Raw genomic sequence first — 18,029 nt, forward strand, 5'->3', positions numbered from 1 at the left:
CCTAGACACTATAACCTTTGTACTGTACCTTCTGTTTTGTGTCGAGTTGACAATCAGTTAATGCTTTATAGGCTAATACATGATTGAAATCACACCAGCTTTGTGTGTAATTCGGAGATTAGGACTGGGTTTCATCTGTAAAAGATCTAGGCTACCTTAAAAAGTACCATCTAAACCCACTAAAGCCTGTCGTCCATGAGGACCATATCAAATCTTCAGGAACAAGGGACATAATCTAAGTTATGAATTACATAAATTAGAATTTTGAGATATTTACTTTATGTCTACAGCATCCTTATGGGAATACTTATTGGCAACATAGGTAAAATGGCATTTAATGAAAGAAATGCAGCATTCCTCCAAACAGAGGACTTAAGGCCTTTTTACAGTACTACGATTCTATCCGATTTGGTCGTAGAGGGACACTTTGGCACGCCTTGGCTGCCACGCCTTGGTAACACCTTCACCCAGGTGTTGACGCCCATCCGAGCCGTCGGAGAGCTGGTCGGAGACAAACGCTTTTTTCTAACTTTTCTTAAAGAGTCGGAGAGAGTCGGATACCCCCTTGGCTGTGATTGGCCAGCTTACGGCATCATTTCCAAACAACATCATTTCCGGAATCACACATGTCAGGACCTCACATTACCTGTTTTCTGTCAAAATGTTTTAGTACGACTTTGGTAAACTGCAAAGCTGCACAGCATGCTGCATTACGGCTACCGTATTTTATACCTCGAAAAGTACATTTCTCCCGACCACTTTTGGTCTCTTGGCTGGTGGCTCGGTGTTGAAAGTGCCTTCTCCAACCAGCTTCAACTGACATCTAACGTAATTTGCTAGTACGGAGTAATGCTGTCAGCATTACTTTGCATCTATTAAATAGGAAATGTATTTCATGTATGTGTAGAACCTATTTAGAATGACTGACTTTACATAAAACGGCAGTGAAAGACATTTGAGTCAAACATTACTTTTGCCTCAATGAGGGTGGCGTGTGAGAGCATAATCAGCACGATAACGTTGTACTTATTAGCAGCGAGGCTACATTAGCAGCACACTTTTGAGAGTTATTGTGAATTCGCTAACGCTTGATTTAGCGGAAAATCTAGTAAACGTACGGTACCATCTGTCTCCTGTTCTGTTGTTGTTGTAGTTGTCGCTCAAATCACTACAAGGCCGTCCTCTGCTTATAACTCAAACTAGTCCAGCTCCACCATCAACCATTGTCTGTTAGTTGCCATCATTCGCTGTTGTGAGGATTCCTGGGAGGAAGTATTTATACAATAAACGACTACCACACACACAACGATTTCTCTAAGAACGTCTTCTTGAAAATTGGGCATTAAAGGTGTCCAGGCAGAGGATCATAAGTGAGTGTGCTCCTGTATGTGTTTTTCATCATATTCATGGTTGAAAAGGCAGTCTCACAACTGTATGTTGAGGTATCAGAATCAGAATCATGTTTATTGGCATGTATGCATTCTCTTGTTGTGTTTCTGATATAACTATAACACTGCATGTGGATTGGTATGAAGATTGCAGTGGGTTTATTTTTCTGCCCCTTACTTCATAGTTCTACGGGTATTTCTGTTCGAAGTGTGCATGCTTTGTTTTATAGTGACGTTTCACGCTAACATTTTTGACAAGGGCAACCGTTTCGTTGCAGATTAAACACATCGGTTTTGTCCTGCCCACAAGCAGCACAAATGCATAGCCAGTCAGTCCACTCTGTCTTAAATTCGAGATTTTTGGAATCAACTTTTCGTGTGTGTGGTGTGAGAGCCTGGCAGAGGATCATTAGTAAGTGTGCTCCTGTATGTGTTTTTCAACATATTCATGGTTGAAATCGCAGTCCCACAACTGTATGTTGAGGTATGCATGTTCTTGCTGTGTGTCTGATATAACTATAACACTGCATGTTGATTGGTATGATGAAAACCGTGGGTTTATTTTTCTGGCCCTGTCCTCAGAGTTTGGGGGGTAATTTTGTTCGAAGTGTGCATGCTTTGTTTCATAGTGACACATTCACGTTACCACTTTTTGACAAGGGCAACCGTCTCGTGGCCAATGAGTGCATTGTCATAGCGTTGTAGTTATACAAAGGTTACCCAGCGATCATTGCAAATATGAATGTGACAAAAATACCAAAGAAAATAAGAACGTATTCATTTTATTGGATCGTTTTATAATAGTTTCTGTATTGTATGTAAGATAAGCATATCGTTTTGTTATAAATCGCTACTATGTTTTTCACAAAAAAATGACCACCACGATGGAGATACATTTGCCTTCTCAAGTGAATATATAGCATTAGACATGCTAATGTTGACTGAGCTACATGTCTCCAAGGCCCATGTGACGACACCTGCCCGACAGGTCCTGAAGCAGCGTCAGTGACAGTTTGGAGGAAAAACAATCAATGACTTCCAATAAAGAGGTAATGGGGTAGCTTCGGTCTCAACAAACAGTCGTTACCCCACCCAGCGGTCCGGCGTTGAATAGGCTTTAGGACGCATAGCCGTCGGAGTAGTATGTAAGCCCGTTCAAATTTTTCTGAATCAACCGCCTGCCCCCGCCCGCCCATTTTTTTTTCGAGGACGGAGAGGGATGCAGAAGTATATCGAGGCCTTTATTAAGCAAGATATATTTATGTGGGGGATTAAGGGTACAGTAGAACACCTTTTTCATTCTGAATAAAATACAATTTGTATGGATGTCAATGCTGATGAGAACTCCAAGCTCGATGTTGTAATTGTATTCTTGTAGTGTTAGTTACTGCTGTTACTAAAGTCTTCCTATGAATGAGCACAAAACCTGATGCAAGATAAATTTACCATTAAATTATATATAAGTTGTAAAGTAATTATTAAATAGGAGAGACATTGTGTAAGGCATTGCAGCACATGAGAGATCATTTACTTTTTATTTTATACATAAATATACTACATGCCCCTTTTCATCTTTTCATCTTACAGTAAATACTATGCACTTCATTCACATATTCAGTCAGATTCAGAACATTGCCTTCAATAGACAAATGATTGTGTTTCATGTTTCATGTATTTTGGATGTGAGTGCTAGGCCATTAATACATAGATGATTTTTACAGAGCTAGATCAGGCTGGACACCACATAGTCTTCAGGGCTTCCGTCGATGAGTCCAGTTCCATTGTTGTGTATAAACCAGCAGGGTACGTTCACTCCGTTCTTCACGTCCTTCCGGAAGTCTCTCTGCCAGCCTCTGAGGAAAACCGGATTACATATTTTAAGCTTCCGCTTGGATGTTTGTTCTATATTTCTGCACATCTAGGGGATTCACTGCATGGGATAACAGTCTGAAATGTACATCTGTGAGTCAGAACTTAAAAATCCATATTGTGAAGCTGCAAATCAACAGCATGGAATTGAAAGGAATATGGGCTGTAGGTTTACACTTGAATATAATCCAGGTATGGTTAACAAATATATACGTAAATTAGATTGGTAAGTAAGGTTTAGGTTGAAGTTAGTTTACCTTGTCACGGTTAGTTTCTTCCCCTTAACGAACATTGAAGCATCAGGTTTGTCTTGGTCCTTCCCTGGGTAGGTGTCACTCACCTCAAATTGCACACCATGATAAAACTGGCCTGGTGGGTTTTGCAAAAGTCAAAATAAAGTAAAATATAAATATAAATATGACCAACAATCAAGTAAACATCCACAACCGCATGAACATACTGGTACAAGACTAATGCTTCAAAACTAAGATGTGGGCAGTTGAACTTCAACGACAACACCACTGAATATTTCCAAATGCAAAACTTTAGGGGGAGCAAAAAAGCAATAAATATTCATACAAACAGAGAAAATGAACATGTTAGTGTCATCCATTACAGATTACACTGCTGTAATACAGAGAAAATTAACATGTTAATGTTATCCATTACAGAATACACTGCTGTAATACAGAGAAAATGAACACGCCAGTGTCATCCATTACAGATCACACTGCTGTAATACAGAGAAAATGAACATGTTAATGTTATCCATTACAAGTTACACTGCTGTAATGGAGGGGTTATGGGGGGTCGGTGGTTAGCAAGCCTTCGACCGAGGTTGATTCCTGGCCATTATTTGATTCCTGCCCACTAAAAGTGCCTGATAAATACCAGGGGCCGTATTCACAAAGCCTTTTATCTTACCACTAGGAGTGCTCCTAACTTGCGCTAAAACCTTTTACGTAGGAGTAATTTCTTAAAAGTGATTCACAACGGCTCTGAGACCTACTCATACTAAGGATAATACCAACTCCTAAGCTTAAGATAAAAACTCCGTTGCTATGGATGACGTTGATTCTCATGCACGAGTTTAGAAGGGGTGAGGACGGTGATTGGTTGTTGACAGGCTCTCTCATTAAAAACTCATTCGTGACGTCCCTCTAACAATCCCACTATATCAACTGAAAATAAGAGAATAACCTAGGCTTCAAATTAAGTCATATTAAATAGTTATGGACAGTGCAGTTAGCAGAATGCACACGCATGATGACAAGTTTGTGCATCCAACGGGAATGACACTTTGCACGATAAGATAATTAGAAAGCGATCAATATATAATATGGCAATTGCATGTAATCAAGGCAGTAATAATTAAAGCACCCAGCAAACTGTTAGGCTATTATATTTCCAGCCCTTGACCACTTCAAATATCAGCACATACGGCCCTTCAAGCCCTCCAATCTTAATTGATCAAAGCGAAACGAACGTGAACCGTAGCCTAGGCGAAAGCCTACTGGTCCCAGGACCAATAGCCACTGTCACCCCAGCGGCATCCAGCTGGTAAGTTCTCAAAAACCTGCGACCGCTCTCCGTTGAAATGCACGAGTCATCGGTACATCCAGGCCACGGTGGACGAATTATTGTAATGTGTGTCCCGTCACTGGACATTTCTGCGATCGCCATGGAATTTACTTTGATATTGTGTAATAGGCGATTGTCCAAAAGCAACTGGATAAACTGTTGGATGATGTGGGGTCTACAGTGCGTTGATAGTTTGATGAATTAAACGGCTGACTGATGATTCCCAGTGTCGTCATTTGCGTTTTCCGCGAAGCCAAATAAGGCTATCTTTATGTTTCCAAACATTTCACTTCGGGACACATCGTTGTTTAAAGGCGTCATTGCATCCCGCGCTAATTCTACGACAATATTAATACCTTCACGGTTTAAGCAATGTCTTTTATCAATTCCAAGTCGGCTGCAGCCATCTTACGATTTTTTGTGAATAGGTCTTAGTGATTTAGGAGTCCTCATGAGAAGTTTTAAGCTGTCCTAGACTTAGGTGCTACTTTTAGGGATAAAATATTTTGTGAAAAGTAAAAAAAATTAGGAGTCCTACATTTAAGACTGACACGCCCATTATTTTTAGGAGTTTCTCCTAAATTCGCCACTTATGAGCTACTTTTAGCCCTAAGATTCTTTGTGAATACGGCCCCAGACCTCTACCTTTCACCTTTAGATGGGAAGAGTGAGTATGAGGGTGACCTTACCGCTGTTTTTAACAAACAATGAAATACATGGCATTGACATTACATACAGTATTAACATGAATAACCCCCATTTTCATTTCAAACAGACTAGGGTAGAATAAATGGAAAAGTGCCGTTGACCATGTATGGTGGGCAGTGATAAGGGTATTTCATATAAAAATATGAATTTAGATAGTTATTATATGCCCTACAAAATAGACTCTAGGGTGCAGTTCATTTCTTACCCAGCAGGCCGTGGACACTGGGGGAGAGCAGGTGGCCGTCTATGGTGTAGAAACCCAAGTAGTCCTGGTGGTATGGGTGCTTCTTCCACACCTTATGCAAAATGATGACAAACTTCACAGAGTCCTTCAGAGTGACAGTCAGACTGTGATCTTTCGTAACCTGTAGGTCCATGCTGTGGGGCAGGTGAGGTCCAGTAACATTAATATGCTGTGTATTGCAAGAATATTTTTTAATTGTCTCCCTGCCTAATGATGTCTCAATCTGTGCTTGTGACCATCCCAATCGTGGCACAATACATTTACAATTAGATCCAAATGCAACCAACAACAACACAGCCAAGCTTACTTTCCCACTAGCAATATCAGCTTGTCTTAACATCATGGGGATAATTCTTAGCCAAATTTGACCACTGTTAGCACAGTAAAGTCAACAGTGTCTTGCAATACTGGCTGGGAAACTATAGTCTGATATTGAAGCTAACCAATGCTTTGAGGGAAACACACTTTTGGTACTCACTTTGCCCCTTTAACAGAAGCTGTGAGGGACCACTGTAGCTTGAGCATCCTGCTGTCCTGGGTCACAGATATCTCCTTGGTGCTCACCACCAGTCTGATGCCTAAGTTCTGGTGAACGATACCGAAACGACCAAAGTATGTGTTCACTTTGCTCCCAGTGTCAACCTTCTTGTCCCCGATGGTTTCGCCATTCACCACAATACCTGTGTATCAGCAGGATGTCATGTAAGGTAATGTAAAAAGTAATTTAGTTATATACATAAAAGCGTGAATTTATCATCTCAGTACACCTCAAACACAGTGTCACATTCTGTGATTTATCTGTCTCTTATGCACACGCACGCATGCATGCACGCCACACGCACACACACGCGCACACATATAGAAATATATGTATAAAGTATATTCTTACCAAGCTCAGGATCTCTCACGAGGGTTAGGACAGTGCCTGGTTCGTCATCAATGTTAAAACACAGTGCATCATTTTTCTCTGGCAACTCAATGATGAAATGAGGGTCTCCATCCACAAGAGGAAAAGATCTAGCATCTTCTATAAAGACCATAAACATCAGCAATCACAAGATTGACATAATACAACAATTATACATTTGCATTCTGAAGCATTTATGCATGTTACAATATAATGTCTCTATAATCTCATGATAGCAAGAATTACAAATATACACAGGCATTCATACAATTACAGTGCAGGCACAACAATTGCATCTTTCGAGGTGATTACTATGAATTGTTTATAATTTGTTAAAAGAATACTGGAACAAGAACAAAAATTCAACATGCGCCATATAGAGCGACATTTCTCCAAATAAAGTGAATATCGTAGAGAAATGTATTTCCAAGAAAAAACAACAGTCGTGTTAGTATTGCAGTGTTTACTCTATCCATTGTGGGATGAGATCCTTTGTGCGAAACATGAGAAGGTTATAAACCTGCACTCACCAAAATAGGCAGGCGGTCCTCGGGGGGCCGAAGCTAGTCTGTAGTTGGCATACTGAGCTGGAGGATGGAAGCCTGATACAACATGACAGACCAATCAGCATTGTACTGAGCAATCATATCGTATCAGATTAGATTCTGTGTTTCAGTTACATCAACGCTGCTGATTCTTACCTTGAGCCTGAGGGCCAGTTCTCTGTTCTGTAAGGTGACACAAATGGCACTTGGTTTGAGAGTTGACATTAGGCACATGACATTTTCCTTAATATGTTTAAAGTAAGTTAGATCGCTAAATTATATTCTTCATACTTTTGGAAAGCTTAATATGGGTGGGTATAGACTAAATTACTAGTTACTACTACTACTTACTAGTTAACTTCCTCTATGTATTTTTTCATTTAAGGTTTTGATGACCTTTTCTGCAACACGATAATGACATCTTTGATATTAAGGCACCAGATTGCCTGTACAAAATAAGGCTACAATTACGATGTCATGGTGAACACAAGTTTGTGGAAATGTCTTTGCTGTTGGTGAGTTCATTGAATTTCCTGGAGTTATACATTTGTAACAGGATTCTGACACTCTCCCGTTTTAGCACAATCAAGTTCATACCCTCAGTGAGTTTGTCTGCAATGAGTACATCATCTGGATTCTCCTCATTCTCTGGTTTGGTGACCACCATGGATGTGAGGGGAGTGACAAAGTTGTACCTGAGGGAAAGATCCAGAGCCTCTGCAGTAGCATTGGCCCTTTCTTCAGGTGAGCCTTTATCTCTGAAAGTGTAACATCAACGATATAAGGTCAATGGAAAATAGACCTCTTACATCTACTAGCAGTTAGACTACTATATAAATGGTATAATTTAGTCTCCTAAGGCTGTATCTAACAAACTGTAGCAGAAGAGCAAACAACACTGACTTCCTATCCAGGAGCTGTTCGATAGTGAGGTAGGCCCACAGGCGCTCTGTGAACTCCCCAAAGATGTACTCTTGTTCTGAGAACATGATGTCCCACTCTTGGACAGAGCTCTGGCCCTGGATCACATACTCGTCCACCTGAAGAAAGACATACAGGTTGGTCTGAGTGACACGCGCTACTGTTCGGTCTGGGTGTTGCAGAAGACCTCACCTCCAGAAAAGCTCCCTTTGCTATTTATCAACTAGCTGTCCTGCTTGAGGCACGAACCACTCCCACCAAACTGCACTGCACCATGGAAACTGTGTTGTGTTGTGAATGATTTTTGGATTAAATAGAGTTGGTGAATATGTAAACGTTTCTTTGGCATTTCTTGACAGAAATACATTTTCTCATCCTCCCATGTCCTAGTTTGCTTTCCCGGTCTGCTTCATAGGCCTGAAATTGTGTAATCACAGGGTGTGCGTATATACACCAAACATTACTTTAGAGTGACATCCACACAAAACCACTAGAGCTTCTCACCCCATGACCCGAGACTTCTATGAGGAAGTTTTGCATGTCATTTTCAATCAGTTGTCCAGCCACAACAATCTCAGAGCCATTGAAGAGCTGCTTAAAGTTGCTGTTGGTCAGAGAGTGCACCGCGTCTTCAGGGTATCTGAAGAGCACATCAGAGAGAAGGGGACTGGCCACCTCCTCATAAAATCCCTAGGGAGAACGTATTAGGTTAATTGAAGATTAAAAGGTGGTGACATTATCATAGCTTAATGTAGATTATTTTTTAAATTGCATTATGTTGCTGAGTAGTCATTTTGAACATGTAATGCATTGTCCAAATAAGAATTCCTTCCGTATTTATTTAATGGGATGAGATGAGCGTATATTTTTAGGTAATAAAGAGCTCTTGGATTATTTGAGTGGTGATGTTCACCTGCAGCTGCACTACAGCATCTGATGCCTCATAGATTCTGCGGGCCAGTCCATCGTTCTGCTTTGCCATGGAATCCAAAAAGCCATAGTCCAGGTCATAGCCAAAGCCAAGGCAGAACAGGGTCACATTCCCGTCAATGGAAGCTCGGACGTTCTCGTGGATTATCTCTGTGTCCGTCTCTCCTACTCATGGAAAGAAATCTATGTACACGAATACTATACTACTATAAGAGGTTCTTACTTATCAGAAAAGTTCTTGGCTTTTCATCTAATTTGTATGTATTTCAAATACCCCTTTTTAAGAATATTTTTACATTTTAGAATACCAGTCTGTACATCTTTCAGTTCATACCAGAAGTGGGTTGTCCATCTGTAAGTAGGATGACCATAGATACACTATTCTCTGGCAGCAGGTTCTGTTGTTTGTCTGTCATAAGCATCTCCACTGCCTTGAGAACTGCATCATTGATGTTTGTACCTTTGGGAGGAGGAGGCATATAAAGCAGTTGGACGTTAATGATAACATGCATCTTTACTAATTTCGGACTTATCCATAATCTTTATACATAAACAGTACATAAAATAATTTTAAAGTAGTTTGTACAAATGGATTTTCATGCAAATAAAATGTGTGGGCTCTGTTCCATGAACACATGGGATCAACTCACTGCCTCTGTCCTCAATAGTTTTGACAAATTCCTTTGCTGTTGCAACATAGTCTTCCGTAGCCTTGGTCAGAGATGGCCTCCATGGTTGAATTTCATCATCAAACAGAACCAGTCCAAAGTAGTCATCTTCATTCAGGTCACTCAGGATGGTCAACAACGCCTCTTTTGTCTGAGGAAATGCAATGAATGGGAAATAACTCCAAAAAATAAGACCTGGATGTTTTGAAGCAGTTACCTCGAGGACATTCAGTTGAAGTTCCATCTGTTCTTACCTGTTCCATTTTATGCCCACTCATGGATCCACTGATGTCTATCACAAAGACAACATTCTTGGGCACTCGGGGCAAGTCCGTAGGTGCAAAATAATGCACAAAGTAGCCATTAACTATCTGTAATAGGAAATAATCCATGTGATTAGGCCGGTTTAAAACATGTTCTCGTGTGACTATCCTGGTTCTTAGAATTTATGAATTCAACCAATACAGAGGCTGATGAAAATGACAAGAATGAAGGATTTCAACATTTATCTTACCTGAATGTCCCCAATGCTATCATCACGGTTTACATCATACTTTATGAAGAAGTCCCCATCGATCAGCGTACCGTCACAGTCAGGGCATTTCCTCTGCTGGTCCAGTGTTGGACTGAAGGAAACATGCGCCTGAGGGGGTTGGAGAAGATTGGGAAGAAATCCTAGTGAGTTTTGGATTTTCTGTGCAAATGCTACAGACGGAAACCTTCATCATGCTCCATCATGGTATCAGCTCATCGTCGGGATAAAAAGCAATCCTTTTGATAGCAAAAAGTAACTCTAGTCAAATGAAACTGCAGGTAAAGTGTGGCTATTTCTCTCATACCATAATAATATATGGTGAACTGAGATAACATAATTTTATTCATAATGAATGTGTGTGTTGTTGAATACAATTTTCATGATGTCTCTCTCTGGTGTCTGGTGTGACCCACCGTTTTGTCACTGACAGTTTTCTCCACCAGGGTAAATAGCTCATTGGTGATAAACGACGCATTGGCATCCAGGAAGGCAATTCCTTGAGGCTCGTAGATGTCTGCCACAATCTAAACATGTGACACAACAGTTGTTTTTATATATTTATGAATTAATCCACGGCATCATAATCATACTTTACTTTGAAAGGGTAATTCAAGATAATTTCCTAATAATCTTAAACTCACCTCAAAATTCTGTACCAACTGTTTGGGTTTGACCCGGGTCGTTATCTCATAGTTGCCCAACCGACGCTTCAGCAACTCCTCATATGTCAGTGTGAATGTGACATTACTGTAGGCTGCAATGTTCACTGAAACTGAGAATTTCTCCATCTTTCTGCCTGATGCTCTGGTGTGTTACAAGACAAATACATAAAACATATCAAAGTATTGACCAGAATGAGTGAAGAATACACCTAACACTTCAGAACTCCACATCCAAAACAGCTCACTTGATGAGTCCAGCAGTCTGTCCTGATGACACAGCCTTGTCATACTGCTTCTTGGCCTTCTCCTTCTCCTTTATCTCACCCACATATGTCTCTCCGTCTATCTCCCTGCAATTCAGAGGCATCACCAGTCAATAAACAGATGCTGAAAAGAACATGTTTTCAAATCAACAAATGAGAGGATTAGGACACCAACTGTTCTTCCCAGTGTGGACTCTTGATAAATTGATTGTTGCATCCAATTTTTGTGTTATACATTGTACATCGTACATTCTAGAATGGACCATGAAGGGATGACTAACATGCTGAAGTTGGTGATGAAAGCCGTCTTTGGTAGCTCCACCTCAAAGAATATTTCCTTCGATGAGTTGCCCTTGTTCAGAGCTTTGGTAGTCATGACTGTATGAGCAAAACGGGACGCAACCTTGCAGTCGACCCTCACACTCTGCACTTCAATCTGTCCCAGAAAAAATACAGGGTGTGAGTGTATGAAGTTTTGGTAAATAACTGATCATGAAGATCATATAATTACCATATCAACGTCATAAGACAGTAGACAGTAAAAATGACATAAACTATTCCAGGGTAAAAAAGCCCATGAGTCACACAAACCTCACCAACATCTGGGTGTGTGAACAGCTTTGAGAACATGCAGTGTGTTGCTCAATGAGTTGAAATAATAATGGAGGTCCAACCAAGGGACATCGAAAGTGCGAAATGGTTAATCAATCGAAATAAACTGACAATCACTTAAATTATTTGAGAACATATAATATAATAATAATAAAGAAATTCACAATCTGAGACTGCACTGATACCTCAATTGCACCTTTCACTGTCAAACATGTTTGTTTCTCTAGAGATGAATACGATCTCTTACCTCTACATCACTGACACTGCGTTTCTGTTAAAAGAAATCCGAAATGTCATTCCATGTGGTACAGTGGTTTTTCATCACATATTCACAGTATCTGAGAGTGCCAGAGAGGTTCCGAAACACAACTGACAACATGCAAGATGCTTCTGTGATGTTAGAATCTCTGACATTTAGCAGTTTTAGCAACTTTGTGAAGTGAACCATCATACCTCGATATGTCTTGTCCTGTCAGGATTGTCCTGAAAGAGAACAAACCATCAATACCTCTTTTTCAAGTGACTAAGCCCATAGGAGAGAAATGTATTAGTTAGCAGAGTGTAGGCAACTTACCTGAGCCACGGCCTCCCTAGAGATAACCAAAGCGCCATAACTACTGACAAACACACCTACACAGACCCAGAGAAGCAGCACAGTCCTGACTGCAGACATGATTCAGGCTGAGCTCAAACCTCACTGACTGCACTACTTCAGAGCAATCTGTTTGGGCGGGCCTGTGCCCCTTCACAGAGAGAGAGAGAGAGAGAGAGAGAGAGAGAGAGAGAGAGAGAGAGAGAGAGAGAGAGAGAGAGTAAGAGATCACCAACACTGGCTTCTTTGTACAGTGACCAGAAAATCTAACCTACACTAGGTATGTGTCTGTGTGTACTCATATGTGTATTTGAACTGGCCATAAACTCACATTATTTTCAGTGCTTTGCACTACAATTTTCCACAAGGCTCTCAGTATTTTTGAAACAACATTGTAACATAAACAGGCCATTTCTAATGTCTGCCCCTTACTCGATGGATTTTAGTTTAACACACTGCTGTGAGTTGCTCAGAATTATTGTAGTCTTTGAAGATGTTCAGTAGCTGTTTTTGTCACAACATATCCAGACTACAAATAAAACCATGTATTTCAACAGTACTCTCAATACTGACAGAAGAGATTAATCTTTTTTTTTTTTTTTAAACTGAGGTAACTTCATCTAGTAGTCGAGTGCTGAGATGTCTGGTCAGCACAGAACACCTTCTGTTATGACATGCTATGGAACTACAGCAGTCATGCCAAAATGCAGTGACATTCCTCTATCAGACCTTCAGTGTATGCATTTTCTTGAATGTGATGAAAAATACCACAAAGTAAATAGGGGGTATAATAAGTTTCACTTTTCTCGCATATTTGTGAACCGCCACACATAGTCTTTTCTAATTCAGCATAGCATACAGTAATATAAATAACGGGTCATATTCCAGTTTAGGAACATGACTCAGCTATACTCAATCATGAGGTAAGAACAGCCGCAGCTTTGTTGTGCCACCCACCCTTCTCACCCATTTCCCATAACGTCTTCAGCAAAGCTGAAAAGGCCTCAGTACGGCACAGCCCCCCGCCCCATGAGTCTGCTCCCCAACCCGTCACTTCACTTCAGTTCACAGAAGCTGTTCTGTTGAGTTCATATACTGATACTACACCTTGCCTCCCACGTGAGAACACATGCCCTTTTTTACTGACTTATAACTAATCTATGCTGTGGCTACTGCTTATGTAACTGTCCGAATGACTAATTTATCTCAATTATTTGTATTCATTCGTCTGTGGCCGAAAATTGTTTTTTTTTTCTGAGATAGTAGTATAAGCAGAGGAGAGCTGGAGGATTAGAGGCTGGAGAGAGACCAGGAGCACACAGGTCCTGTGAAGGAGGGAGGATATCAATGAGTCTGTGTGCTGGACCAGAGGACCACGTCCAGCAGACCTGATCTAACCGTCGGCTGGCAGAGCCTCGGGGTGGGGGATTGTGTGTGTTTGTGCATGTGGGCATGTGTGTGTACGTGTGTGTAGGTGGTTGTGTGTGTGGGAGGTGGGGTGTTTTGTTTGCCATTTTATATTTATTCAGTCCTCCCACTTTAACAAGGCTGAAGTCAACCCTCTCAGATATGATGTCAGTGCAAGGGAAGGCACATTAGACCAGTAAAGGCAACAGCCCACTTTTAGCCAGGCTGAATCACCAGCCTTTTAATGGTCATACTCTCATTTTAATCATTGACTAACTACACACACATTTCCTTTTCAGTACTTGCTGATCTGAAGTCAACCTCATATGAATGATAGAAAGCTTGAGCTGGTACATGGGCTTGTAGAAATGGCATACCATAAACCAAGCCATGCCAAGAATAGTTAAGCTACTGGATGACACAAATGTAATCCGTTATCGCAAATACAGAGAGAAAAGACGGCAAATTAGACACACTTTATGCACCACTTCTATTAGGTGATATACATTTACATTTGTAAATATAAATATTATTCCATTTCAGTCTTGTTAACAGCATATCTTATGTGCCAGTCTGCCTGCCTTTGTAAGACCATTATCTCTCAGCATGTGGCAAAACACATGTATGTGAGGCTTCTAGGATCTACATACATTGAACATAAACCCTCTGTCTTGAACATAACAAAGGTTTTTGTCCCATTTTGTCTTTCCCAGGAGGGCTTATTGTCACCACGCCCATGCGGTTGAGTGAACACTGCAAAGGTCTCCTCTACCATCCGTAACACTCCCATCCAGTAAGTGATTTAGGCAGCATTGAGCCTTCAAACCAAAGTGCATCCCCAGCCAGCCCTCGGGTGTGGCCCCTGTCTGTGTCACTAAACCCATTGGGACAGGGCTGCAGCCAAAGCAGCAGACTATGTGTGAAACCGGACAGCTGTGACATGCTGTATGGATACCCTCTCAACCTCCCCATCCCTCCCTTAAACTTAAAACCAAATATTATGTATATGATGGCCAAGTCAGAGAGTATGTTTGATGCAATGAGGCTATGTAGCCTAAACAAATCATCTCACAAATACTTTACACCTGCTCATATATACGTAACACACACACAGACACACTCATACAAAGTAGGTATTGCAGCTGCGTTTAGGCATGCAATGACTGTTAAATGTTTAAAGATGAGACACAGGAGTTATTACTGTAATAATTTGGAGGAGTCATAACAGTATCAATGCAACAGGTCACAGAAAAGCATATGAGATGAGGAAATATATATTGATTGATATGTCAGGAAATTTAAATCAAACCTCCACTCCTTGCCAAAACTAAGATGTTTTGGCAAGCAGACCCATCACTCTTATATTGTGGAATGTCAGATATGATATAGTATAGTATTAACTGGTTTACATTACATTGTTGTTTTGTTCAAGTGTACAGGCAAATCTCTGTTGGAACAATTTTGTTCATGATCATGCTTTTTAAGGCTATTTAATCATACCATTTAAATATATTTGACATACAGTAAACTCTCTCTATCTCTCTCTCTCTTTTTTGTAGGATTCCTCCCACTTGCAAAGCATCACATTTGTTTTACATGTATGCCTTTGGATGGACCCATACTGTACATAATACACGTGAGCCTGTGTGCATTTGTTCGCATGAGTGTGTGTGCATGTGTGCGTGCGATTATTACAGTGTGTTTTGTCTCTCCAGTCCTAATCAGATGCCTGTAACGTGTTTCCTTATGGGTTGAGGGCAAGAGCGCTGACCCAAGTCATGTCGGAAGTTCAGGAGTTGAGCTGGATTTTCTTAGAGGGAGTTGGGAGATCTGGGGGTTGGGGAGTTTCTAAGCCGTGTTAATTCAGACCACATGCGCTCCTGAGTGACTGAAGGTGTGGATGGAACAAACCATATTAAACCCATTTTAAAATAGATGAGCTTATACATGTTGTGAAATATATTTAAAGTCATGTAATCAAGCATTTAACATGTGTATTTTGCAGTTTTGAAATGTGTCTCTGATATGCACGATATTTGTTTCAATATATATAATTAAATATATTTAAATGTTACAGTAATATATCCTAGTTTATATCTGTAATTCACTGGGAGCCTGTAGCTAGTAAAAAGCCCAACATGAGGGGAAAAAAACTCCCGCTGTCACTTGTAACATGAAGTGCAACTTATCTCCTTAACGTGTCTTGGTTGTTGATGCACGATATTGGTCAATACTGTAGACCAAGAGAACCTAACGATATTTTTGAGGCTGTTAGTATCCCCTCTACCTCAATTTGTGATATGGGTCGGTGTTCGATTTGTTACGACTAGTTTGCCTTATTCCATGGAATGGAATTTTACGTGAGTGTTTTTATTTACCACAAGATGGCAGCAGAAGCTAATTCACAATCAAGCAATAGGTGCGTGAGCGTGGTGAGCGTGCGCACGAGGCCCAGATGTTAACAAGCTTCCAGACCTCTAAACAGTATGTATATGTATTTTATAGTTTGTGTTGACGTGTCCATTGACTACATTGTGTCTGTGGATTTCGGGTGGTTAAACAAAATGTTATGTGTATAATCTTGACCATGACCATGGTCAATCCTCGTTGTCCCTCCGTCAGTCCTTCGTTGTCGACGTTGTCCCTCGATTCAGACGCTTACAATCATATTATTTATTCAATTTAATGTCTTTGTGCGGAATACCCGAAAGGGTCGGGACATATTACCCTACTGCTAAAATAGGGTCCTTCTGCGTTCCATCTCAACATTTAAGTATTCCTTCAGGGTAGGCTACTTAGCAGCAAAGACCCTTGGCGGGAAGGGTTTGTAACTATGGTTTCTAAATGTAAATGTTACCAATTTCTATTTCACAAAAATGTGTCCCCACTTGACTTAACTGTGTCAGGCTACGTGCGATAAAAGCATTTACACCTTTGGGATAAGCCGCCCACTGTCTGATGAGTTATTTATTATTGGAAAAAATAAATTAACACAACATTTATCACAAATTTAAGTTCCAAAATATTTATTTTGTTATTTTATACGCGGTCAGTTTCATAGGAGGAAGAAAGTCCTCGTGCCCCTTAATGGGTAGGTAACGTAAAGGCAAGTAGGACCCTGGCCTACGGAACAGCCTCAACGTAACACAACATTCTGCCCTTCAAGGCGGACTGTCCTGTTTCTCGGACGGGATGGGAAAAATATTGTTGTATGCCCTTATAACCTACTCTCCCGCAATTCATAGAACATTGCCAAGGAACACTTAAACTTTTCGTAGCGACCATAAAAAGCAAATGGGAAAAGTAACTTTCTAACCATGATTTTTTTCAGGCACAGTACCATTTCAACAGTTTTTGTTACAAAACTATAGGATACTCAACACATTTAATAGATTTAGGATAAGCACCGCGTAAAGACATGTATTTTAAATTGATGTCTTAACATGCCTATTCTGTAGATCTTTCGGGTATTATTTATAATTATATACAATTTACAATTTTTTCAGAACAAAAAACATCAGGCCATATTCTTTTTATTGTTCAAGAAGCATTTCAACTGCAAAAGGCTAATTTAGTTTTTTTTTTTTTCAATTAAGATTTATGTTGTAATTTCATGTATGACCCTAACATTGGAATATGTTTTCCAGGTAATTTGCACAATTTCTGTTTTCTTAGCTAAATTTATCAATTAAATTCAAATTTCACTGACTTTATTAACATGCAGTTCAGACTGACTGCTTGGTTTGGAAGGTAGAAACAGGCCCAGGCTTTATTTAAATCATACACAAGGGGAAAGCCAGAAGCCATTGACAGAGCACATCACGACAAGCCCATTGAAATTGAATCCATTGGTAAGGAGTGTAGGAGACAGACAGGCCTGAAGACGAGCAGTCACAGAGATCCATGTGCATTAGTGTGACTACTGATCAGTATGCTTTGATCACTCTGCTGTGTGTGTGTGTGTGTGTGTGTGTGTGTGTGTGTGTGTGTGTGTGTGTGTGTGTGTGTGTGTGTGTGTGTGTGCGTGTGTGTGTGTGTGTGTGTGTGTGTATGTATGTGTGTCTGTTTGTGTGTGTGTGTGTGTGAACATGTATGTATATCAGTGTATGTATGAGCACGCAGCTCTGTGAGTAAAGATGGCAAGTGTCATGTTAGGCCCTTATCCTTGTGGTCCAAGGACCCCTTCTTCTACCCTGT

The 18,029-nt window shown here is 40.5% G+C and overlaps 1 protein-coding gene across 1 annotated transcript; it reads right to left on the reverse strand.

Annotated features, from left to right (window-relative positions):
* Window positions 1-3,111: 3,111 nt before the first annotated feature.
* LOC308371284 (inter-alpha-trypsin inhibitor heavy chain H3-like) lies at window positions 3,112-12,506 on the reverse strand (the record flags this gene model as incomplete). The annotated part of the gene is made up of 18 exons (XM_080846129.1): window positions 3,112-3,241; window positions 3,515-3,626; window positions 5,752-5,924; window positions 6,269-6,470; window positions 6,680-6,807; window positions 7,788-8,000; window positions 8,146-8,282; window positions 8,668-8,853; window positions 9,077-9,258; window positions 9,428-9,553; window positions 9,744-9,912; window positions 10,016-10,132; window positions 10,276-10,404; window positions 10,710-10,820; window positions 10,938-11,100; window positions 11,204-11,308; window positions 11,503-11,657; window positions 12,408-12,506. The coding sequence occupies 18 exons, from the start codon at window positions 12,504-12,506 to the stop codon at window positions 3,112-3,114; spliced, it is 2,637 nt and encodes an 878-aa protein (XP_080702255.1).
* Window positions 12,507-18,029: the final 5,523 nt, after the last annotated feature.

The sequence above is a fragment of the Sprattus sprattus genome, assembly GCF_963457725.1.
Source record: "Sprattus sprattus genome assembly, chromosome: 10".
Lineage (NCBI taxonomy): Eukaryota > Metazoa > Chordata > Actinopteri > Clupeiformes > Clupeidae > Sprattus > Sprattus sprattus.